Source organism: Antechinus flavipes, chromosome 3, assembly GCF_016432865.1.
Source record: "Antechinus flavipes isolate AdamAnt ecotype Samford, QLD, Australia chromosome 3, AdamAnt_v2, whole genome shotgun sequence".
In the NCBI taxonomy this organism is placed as follows: Eukaryota; Metazoa; Chordata; class Mammalia; order Dasyuromorphia; family Dasyuridae; genus Antechinus; species Antechinus flavipes.
Window position 1 is genome coordinate 266,673,762 of NC_067400.1, and position 10,336 is coordinate 266,684,097.

The window sequence follows — 10,336 nt, forward strand, 5'->3', positions numbered from 1 at the left end:
TTCATGTACATGCAACTATATAACTTCCAATCTGGAGGATTAAAAAATAATATACAGAAAACTGAGAATTACTATAACAATTGTTTATCTTCTTTTTTAAATATAATTTCTTTAATTATTTATGCTGTTACAGGTTCTTAACCTGACTAGCGTCTCAAAACAAGAGGTATCATGGATTTTGGATATTGGTCATTCAGGCAAAAGAGTAAAAGATGGCACTTTTTCATTCAGTGAACTTTGTGGTTCCCTTGTACCAGGTGAAACAACTAGCATTTTCATAAATTTCTGTTCAAGTAAGTAATTCTTCCTTTGTCGTTGGCATTTCTTTAGCATTATATGATATTTTATCTGTTCTTAGAGCTTAGATAAGCAATGTGGGAAGGAAGAAAGTGGTGAACTTGGGTCAGAGAGTCTAGGTTTGAATTTGGTATCTGTAACTTACTACTTATGTAACTTTGGTGGAATCATTTAACTGTTGAGGGGCCTTTGTCTATATTAAACTATGTGGTTTCTTTATAAAAGGAAGGCTTTGGATTTAATGACATCTGGGCTCCTTTTCAGCTATATAGCTGTGACCCTACTTTTCAATAATTAAAAGAGCCTCCATTTTAAATGAAGTTAATAGAAAAATACAGTGTAGATAGTTTTTATTAATATTTATAACATTTATTAGAAGCTGACAATGAGCTAGGAACTGTACTAAACATTGAAAAGACAAATAAAAGCAAACAACATGTTCTCTATCCTCAAGAAGTTTACATTCAAGAGAATATAATATGCAAAAGAGAACAGGAGAATAGAGGGGAAGGGGGAAAGAAGCAATGGATGGCAATTATTTAGTGAGTTAAACAAGTTCTATAGCCGAGAATGAGTGAGGTGAAGATTTGCTGAAGCCCTTCCTACAACTTTTGGTATAGGGAGGTAGTCACCAATGAGAGGAAAGGCTGAGGACTGAAGTTTCTCAGGGTGAAAGTTAAGAAAAAGGAAAAAAATTCTGAAAAGTAAATTTGAACCAAATAAATATAATCAACAATAAGGATAATAGTTTATTAATTAATGAATACAGTACAGACTTAACATTGTTTTATTAATCCCCAAATATGTAAAGTTTGTTTTAAAATTTTAGAAGAAATCACCCAAATGGTTTTGGTAATTCTGTTTATTGCATTCAATCTCTATATATTCAAGTGTCTTATTATTTGTGTTACTATGTTTTTCTACACGAATGGACATAAGTAATGGTTGTTATGATACTATATTTAATTTATTTTTTTCAGATTATTTGGAATATCTTTGGAAATATGTTTTTTTTTAATATATAGTTTCCTGCCTCAGACTATTCTGCTTGAAATATCTAGATTTGACCAGCTTATTCACATACAGGACCTAGGGAAGTGGCTATTTAATTATCCTCTCAAAGGATTATTATTATCCTCTTTATTTCTTTATTATTTCTTTATTTATTATTATAATTATCCTCTCAAAGCTAGTAATATTCACTTAAGAGAATAGTATTTACCTGTTTATTGCATTATTTTCTTTGTTATAGCCATATACTTTAGTAATAAAGTTGGAATTTTGATTGCATTCTTTAAAGTTCTTTAGTCTTGGAAATGTTCACTTCCAACAATATTGATTATTTTCATCAATTCAATTGAGCACATTTTTATTATAGGCTAGTTCTATGTACGCTATAGAATTAGATAAAGGAAAATATTTCAAATTGTCCTGGGTTTTATCATGGATTTGAATTATTGAATTTCAGGACTGTTTGTTAGGGAGATTCTGATACAATAGACTAATTTTTTAAAAAATATTCTTCCAATCCTGTTCTTTGCATCAGTAAATATATTAATAATTGTTGAAGATTTACTTTTGAATTCTCTTTTCAAGGATATTCTTCCCTCTTTCTTTTTTCTTCTGACCAATTGTTGTTCTACTACAAGATTAACCTACCTACTTAGCTCTCCTTTCCTCAGTGTCCTAGACCAATTTTCTTCTTTAAAATTTAATTTTTCAGAACAATAAAAATTATTTTTTTCTATCATCCTGTCCCCTTTAATAAAAAATGAAGCTCTGTTAGAAATGTTGCAAATATTCATAATCAAATGAAACAAATTACTGCATTGATTCTATCCAAAATACTGAGCTATTAAAATTTAAAATAGAACTAAGAATTTCAGATATTCTCTGTTTTAATTTATATTTTAAGACTTTTTTGGGGGCAGCCCTGTATATAGCTATGTATATTATACACTGTGAGACTTCTTTGTCAGTAAATATATAGCATTTTTAATTATGCGAATCATTGTTCAGAACTCTTAATTCTTTTCAAAGTTATTGGCCTCTGCAATGTTTTTATATTATAAATCATTTTCCTGGTTTTGATTAATTTAGTCTGCAACAATTCATAAATATCTTTCAAGCTTCTCCCCCAACCCTGAAGTCATTGTCTTAATAATTTTTTACATAAGAATGGTATGCCACATGCCATCTAGGGGAGGGTATGAGGGAAAGTAATAAAATTGGAACACAAAGTTTTGAAAGGGCTATTGTTAAAGAATTGACCACGCATATGTTTTGAAAAAGAAAAAGCTTTAATAAAAAAGAATGGTATTCCATTATATTTCTCTAATGTAGTTTGTTTAGCCATTCCAAAATGTATAGACAACCCCTCAATATCAAGTTCTTTGCTCTTCAAAAAGAGTAATTACAAATATTTTTTTGTAAATATGGGTCCTTTTTTTTTTTTTTTTAATGTCTTTGGAGCATAGTTCTATTAGTGGTATTTCCAGGTCAACATTTGCACAGTACAATAACTTTTGGGGTACTGTTTTGAAACGCTTTCCAAAATGTTAGATCAATTCACAACTCACCAATAATTTATTAATATGCCTTGGTTTCCCACACAATTTATTGAACATCTGTTATTTTCCTTTTTATTTTTATTTTTTGACCGACCATCTGATGAATGTGAGGTAGAATCATTGAGTTGCTTTTTTGCATTCTTCTAATTATTATTGAGTTGGAAAGTTTAAAATTTAAATATTGCTCTAGAAAGAATTACTCTTTCTTTGAAAACTGTTTATTCATATACATTTCCATCAGTTAGTTATATATTTTGGAAGTGAAACCTTTTTTCAGAAAAATATGTTGCAAAGATTTTCTCCATTTATTTCCCTTCTAATTTTAGCTGCTTTGGTATTATTTGTGCAGAAACCTTTCAAATTTTATGTAAACAAAATAGTCTATTTTGTCTTATGTCTCTTTTGGTTAGGACCTGCTCTCTTATTAATAGTTATGAAAGCAATTTTAATACACATTTTATTTGATAATGGGATTGCTCTTTTTGTCTGTTATGTACCTACTTGGAATTTATCTAGGTAAATGGTAGAAGATGTTGTTAATGAGGGAATAAACATCCCCGAGAGTGTTAAAAGAATAAGTAGTTTTGTAGACATTGAGGGGGATGGGAATATGAAATCATAGTTGGGGATGTCTAATAGAATTTATATCTTGATAAATGGGGGTTCAGAATCATTGAGATGATCATATCATAAAGGGATGAGAATATGCTAACTATAGACAAATGAGTCGAGGCAGAATATCTTTTGTTTGAGAGAAGAGAATTGAGGGAGGAAGATGATCATATTATGTAAGGTCTCTCCTTGAGATTTAGCCTCTTGGCAAAAGAGAATGTCATTTCTATGGAGCCCAAGAAACCCATCTCACTGATATTAGAGATGGAAATGATTGAGAATGATTTTTGGAGCATTGGAGGCCTTGGAATGAAATTGAAATTCAGACCCTGGATCCATGCTGGACTCTGGCTTCTGAGGAGTTCCTGGAGAGAAGATAAAGGGTGGTGATGTGATCTGCCCCCACTACTATGAAGGATTTGCAGGCTTCCCTGGCAGGTACTCTTAGGTGAGAACAATCCCTCCATCAATGCAGGTCATTATCTTCTTTATGCAGTATTAGAGTTGACTAGAATTCTTGAGGAGACTTGCCCAGAGTCACATAGTTTGTGTCAGAGGCAGACCTTAATTTAAGGGGCTCCTAGCTTCAAGTTTAATTAGGTTAGGGCAGAATGTGAACAAGGAAATAAATGACTTTAAGTTTGCACATGGCTGTTCTTGAGTACACTACCAGTTTAAAACTACAGTTTGTGAAACTGTAGCCAGAGACCTCTGAAGACCTCAGAACGAGGTAAGCTGGGTAAGGTTGATTTATGCATTGCAAAAGTCAATGGTCAGAGGATTCTCTGAAGCCCTGGGAATTAGGAGAGCCTGGCAATGTAAAGAAATGCAGAGTAGTACTAGGGCGTTTGCAAATGAAGTGACTGCCCAGGGTCAAGCATTTTTTAACACTATATTATACAGTTTATCTGCCTCTACACATATATAATCAACTATAAAACAGTATCATATATAATAAGTACATTAGAAAAATACAAAGTATTGTAAGAGATCTGGGATAAGGGGAGTCTTTGTGTTCAGAGTCACATAGCTTCTTTTCTGACCTTTTGATTTAAAATTGATATTCACTACTTCATATAGTATTTATATCCAAGTAACGTTGTTAATAAAATGTATTTTTAGAAGGAATTTTCTTATTTCCTCATTTACATTTGTTAAAATCTTAACCACAATCAAATTATATCTTCTTTAGTGCAAATGATTAATAAGTTTAAAGGACATCATTTCAGTAACATGACAACAACAAAAAAAGCAAACACACTATTCAAGCAACTTTGCTTTTACTTTTGAAACCCCATTATTTTCCTTTGTTTCTCTCGGGTACTTTAAGATCTCTCAGCTTCAAAAGTTTCACATTCACATGAGGCTGTATTTTTCAACTTCCTATACTGGTCCCAGATAGCCTATTCAATTGACTACTAAGTAAGTGTACATTTGTATTGTTATTAGAGCCCACTGCTGTAAAATTCAATTAGTTAATTCTTTCTTGTTTCCTTAGCAGCTTTAAAAACTGTACACTTATTCTAACCATTTAACAACAACAACAACAACAAAAGAACTCAGTTTCTTCTCTTCTGGGTCCTTGAATGATGTGCTTGTCTTTCTTTACCTTTCTTCTCAGATTTATATTAATATGCTATCTTCATTGTGTATGAGAAGTAGCAGCCCTGAACATATTCCTTGGGTAAATGACTTCATCTTTACACCTTGCCTCAGGTTCTGTATCTATAAAGAGAAATTAATAACACTTCATTACTTATGAGGTCCCTAAAAGGTCTTTACCTTTTATCAGCTCCTTGAGAAAAAATACCACATGAAGCCAATTACAGATAGAACTTTGGTCATAATCCCAGCACATTCTTCTCATTGATTTGGTAGCCTTTTTCTTTTTCAGAGCTGAAAATCTCAATGTTTCTTTTATGCTGGAGGAAAGTTCTGGATAACAGAAACAGAGAGGTTTCTGAAGAGGTGAAATAATAAATCCCGTAGTAGAAGAAAAAGATGGACCTCTGAGGAAGTCAGAGTTAACATCACACCTGGATGACAAGATCAGGGTCCATGCCCAATTATATGCTGGACCCATAAAAGGATTTTCCTAGTATCCAGTTTCATTTGTCTTAGATTACTTTTTCCTGTCTCTCATTCTAAGAGCAGCAAACTTAACTGGATTTTCCCCATCTCCCTTTTGCTATTGTTCAGTATCTCATTTTTGTGATACTATATGAAGTTTTCTTGGCAAAGATACCAGCATTGTTTGCCATTTCTTTCTTTAGTGGATCAAGGCAAAAAGAGCTTAAGTGATTTACTTAGGTTCACATAAATAGTGAGTGTCTGAAGCTGCATTTAAATGCAAGTCTTTCTGACTCGGGCTTATTATTCTGTCCACTGAACCACCTAACTGCCTGTATATTATTGCTTTTATATATAGCAAGAAGAAAAGAAGAAAAAAAAGAAATAATTAAATGATATAATTCCCATATTATTTATTTATATTCAGTTACATTAATTTAATCCTAGAAATTTATGATCTGGTTAAAGTGTTACTTCAGGTCTAAGCACCCTTTTTTTTTTTAAGTAAAGGGAGAGAATAACTAGCTAGCTAATACATCATAATAATTACTGACATTTTCTAGTTACTTCAAAACTGACAAAATACAGTACAGTTGTTTTATTTACTCTTTTTTTTTCCTGTGGTGGTGGTGGTGGTGGGGTGTGTGTGTGTGTGTGTGTGTGTGTGTGTGTGTGTGTGCAGCAAAGTGATATAATCTATGGGGATCAACTTTGGTGCCAGAAATTTTATTATTCTGTCATGTTTTGACTTTCTGTGACCCCATTTTGAGACAATGACGTGTTTAGTCTTTTTGTTCCTCAGTTCATTTTATGGCTGAGGAAACTGAGAAAAAAAGGGATAAGCAACTTGTCTGTCTGAAGCTAGATTTGAACCCAGGAAAATTGAAACAAAACAAAAGAAAACAAAATATTATCTTGTGCCAGCAGAACATCAGGGAGGATTCATAATATGTTTTTTTTTAAATTTAAATTTTATTTTATTTTATAATAACTTTTTATTGACAGAACCCATGCCAGGGTAATTTTTTTTACAACATTATCCCTTGCACTCGCTTATGTTTCGTTTTTTTCCCCTCCCTCCCTTCACCCCCCCCCCCCAAGATGGCAAGCAGTGCTATATATGCTAAATATGTTGCAGTATATCCTAGATACAATACATATTTGCAGAACTGAACAGTTCTCCTGTTGCACAGGGAGAATTGGATTCAGAAGGTAAAAATAACTCGGGAAGAAAATCAAAAATGCAAATAGTTCACATTCATTTCCCAGTGTTCCTTCTTTGGGTATAGCTGTTTCTGTCCATCATTTATCCATTGAAACTCAGTTAGGTCTCTTTGTCATAGAAATCCACTTCCATCAGAATACAAGGATTCATAATATGTTAACAATAAATTTCTATTTCAAGAAAGCATATATGATAATAGAAAAGATTATATATGATTGTCTTTTTTTCTTTGCTTCCTTGTAGGTTATTCTTTTGTTTTCTGCAGTGCACTTTTTACTTTATTCTTTTTTTCCACTTTCATCCCCTTCACCTCTCCCAAGCAGTTACAGGTGATAACAGATACACACACACACACACACACACACACATATATATACTCTCATACATACATACAAACATTTACACCCAACCCACACATAAATCTATACACACACACACACACACACACCCCTATTTGCATACACACACACTCATTTTTACACATATATAGACATCTATCTAAAACAATGGTTGACATGGTTGACATATAATGTAGATTTCTTTCTTGATTGAATTTTTGTTTGACTTTTTCTGAGATCAATGATTACTAATCCTCTTTTTTTACCTAATAAAGCCTATTCATGGTGCTTGTTACAGTGTTTGTGTATATCTCTTACTTCATATCCTTGCTAACCCCTTCTATTTTAATTCTATTCCATAACTTGCCTTTCTATTACTTAACCTCCTTCTCTTACCCATGAATTCCTCTCTTATTTTCTCCCCATACATCCCATTCTATTATGCTCTATATATTTTATCCCATACCTCTTAATCGAAATACTCTTCTGCATCCCACTTTATTCATTATCCCTTTTTCACTAATCTGTAGAACTTGTCCTACTACCATGAATCAATACATCCTTCTATATTTCACTTTGTCCTAATGTTTATGGCTTATTTCTTTATAGATTTTGGAGGATGCTATACCCTTCATGGTATATATGTATTGTTCCCTATTTAACTCATTCGCAAAGTGAGTAGGTTTTTACAACTACCATTCTCTCTCTAATGCCTGTGTCAATTCTTCCTCTGTACCTCATTTGTATTACATAATTACTATTTTTACCTTTTCCTAAACAGGCTTTGTAGAGTCAGATAATATTCAGCTCTGCTCCAATCTTTCTTATGAGCTAGCCAGTTACTTCTGTCAATCAGTATATGTCAATCAATATCAGTATATAATAAGCATATGGTATACATTTCAGTGGAAAAAACAATTTGTTTTGTCGAGTCTTTTGAAATTAATCTTTGATGTTTGTTCTCATATGTTAAATTTTCTATTGAGTTCAGATTTGGTTGAGACAAAGTCCTGAAAATCTGCAAGTTAGTTGAAGTCCATTTTTTTTCCCAGTTAAAATTATATTTAGTTTTGCTGGATATGATATATTTGATTGCAGGCCTAGTTCTTTAAATATTATTCTAGGACCTGTGATCTATTATAGCTGTTGATAAATCTTGTACAAATATAATTGCAACTCCAGCGTATTTGAATTGTTTCTTATTTGTTTGTTTATTTTAGGATTTTCTCCTTGATCTGGGGGATTTGAAATTTAGTAATAATATTCCTATGTGTTTTCTGTGTAGAATCTTTTTGACTTGTGATTGATGGATTTTTAAAATTTATTTCTACTTTCCCCTCATGTTCTATCAGTCCAGGACAGTTTTTTGGGGGAATTGTTTCTTGCTTTATTGTGTCAAACTTCTTCTTCTTTTTCTTTTTCTTCTCGTTCTTGTTGTTGTTGTTGTTGTTATTCTTCTTCTTCTTCTTCTACTACTACTACTACTACTACTACTACTACTACTACTACTACTGTTTCTACTTTTGCTTCTGCTTCAACTTCTTCTGCTTCTGCCTTCTTTTCTCTCTCTCTTTTTTTTTTGGTCACAGATTTTGGATAGTCCAGATATTATCATATTTTCTCTTCTTGATCTGTTCTCTAGATCTGTTAATTTTCTTTTAAAATGTTTCACATTCTGTTCTATTTTTTCATTCTCTCTCTCTTTTTTTTTTGGTTATTTCTTGGTTTTGATAAATTCATTGACTTTATCTTGCCCAATTTTAATTTTCAAAGAACTATTTTCTTCTTTAAGATTCTGTATCTCCTTATTTATATTTATACATATATATGTATGTATGTATGTATATGTATATGTATATGCATACATATATATGTAAGTTTTTTTCTCAATCTGTCCCATTTGATTTTTAAAGTCTTTTTTTGAATTTATAAATTGGGGGGGCAGGTAGCCATATAACATTATTATTTGGGGTTAGGAGAGGTTTTTTTCCACTCCAGTGAACTCCTCTGAAATGAATCCGGTATTTCCGATTCCCATAGTAAGTTTCTATGTTGAGTTCTTTTCTTTTGTCTGTTCATTTATTTTTTTTTTTTTATGAGAAGTATTAGTATATGCACCCTTAATCCTGGGTGTGCCTCTGGCTTCACTTCAGCTCTCACCTCTGACTTGGAATACCAAACCACTTCTTCTATTCTCCTGCAAGTGCCCATAGCCAGCAATGTCCTCTCTCAACTGTTTCTGCAATCAGCAGGTGTGCTGGGTCCTTGTTGCCTAAGGCTACATCTCTGTAGCATATCTCTGGTGTTTGTAATCAGCAGATATTTTCTCATTCTTCCCAGACTCAGACCCTGTCCTGGAGGTGAAAGTACCTGTGGTTCTGACTGAGACTCCAGAGGAATCCAGCTCTGCATTGGCTACCTTTATGAAGCTAGCCTGGGAATGTTTACACTACAAACTGGCTAAATCCCAATCCTGGGGTTGATCTTTGAGTCTTCTCAGGTTGTCTGAAGGGGGAAAAACCACTAATTCAATATTTTTTTCAGAAATTCTGGCTCAGCACAGTCCCCAAAGAGCAACTATATCATCCCCTCAGGGTTCTAGAAGTATCACTAAGGTGTTAAGATGATTTTTTTCTAAGACTATTGGCTCAAGACCTCATTCAATTGCATTCTTCCATATCCATTACCAGTGTGGGTTGATATCTCTTCAATATCAGTAATGCCAGGAATAAGCAGCTCTCTATCAATTAACTAGTTATCCCCTCAATATACCAATTAGCCAGTTAACATCAATTAACAATGGATTACTTTCACAAAAGAATGTATATTGAGAAGTTATAATGGAAATGAATTAAAAAAAATTCTCTCCTCAACCAGGTCACAATTTTCTTATCCTTGCCCTCTGAAGAGAGTAGGGTCACTTAAAGTAATTGCTACTGCTACATTTACCCCACAATTAGTTCTGAATGCCATATAGCTCATTTACCTAATGGATAGAGTTATTCCCTTGCTTCTACATAAGATTTCATTGTTGGGATGCCCAACTCATGGACGGGGTCAAGCAGATTGCTTCTCCGGGCTTCCTCCTTACCAGGTTTGAACTTGAGATATCTGGTAGTTTTTCTGACCTGTCACAATCTTACAAAGTCCTGTAACAAAGGAAAGATGAGATAATAAAATCTTGTTTCAGATATAGCCATGATCCCACAGGCTGATTGGGCAGA

The 10,336-nt window shown here is 33.0% G+C and overlaps 1 protein-coding gene across 1 annotated transcript in view; it reads left to right on the forward strand.

Moving 5' to 3' along the window:
* The window catches only part of CFAP47 (cilia and flagella associated protein 47), a 141,997-nt gene extending 132,402 nt beyond the window's left edge, over window positions 1-9,595 (forward strand). The window contains exons 25-27 of the mRNA XM_051990592.1: window positions 134-293; window positions 9,266-9,364; window positions 9,453-9,595. Coding sequence (XP_051846552.1) covers window positions 134-293; window positions 9,266-9,364; window positions 9,453-9,595 — 402 coding nt within the window. The remainder of the gene's footprint in view (window positions 1-133; window positions 294-9,265; window positions 9,365-9,452) is intronic.
* The last annotated feature ends 741 nt before the right edge of the window (window positions 9,596-10,336 follow it).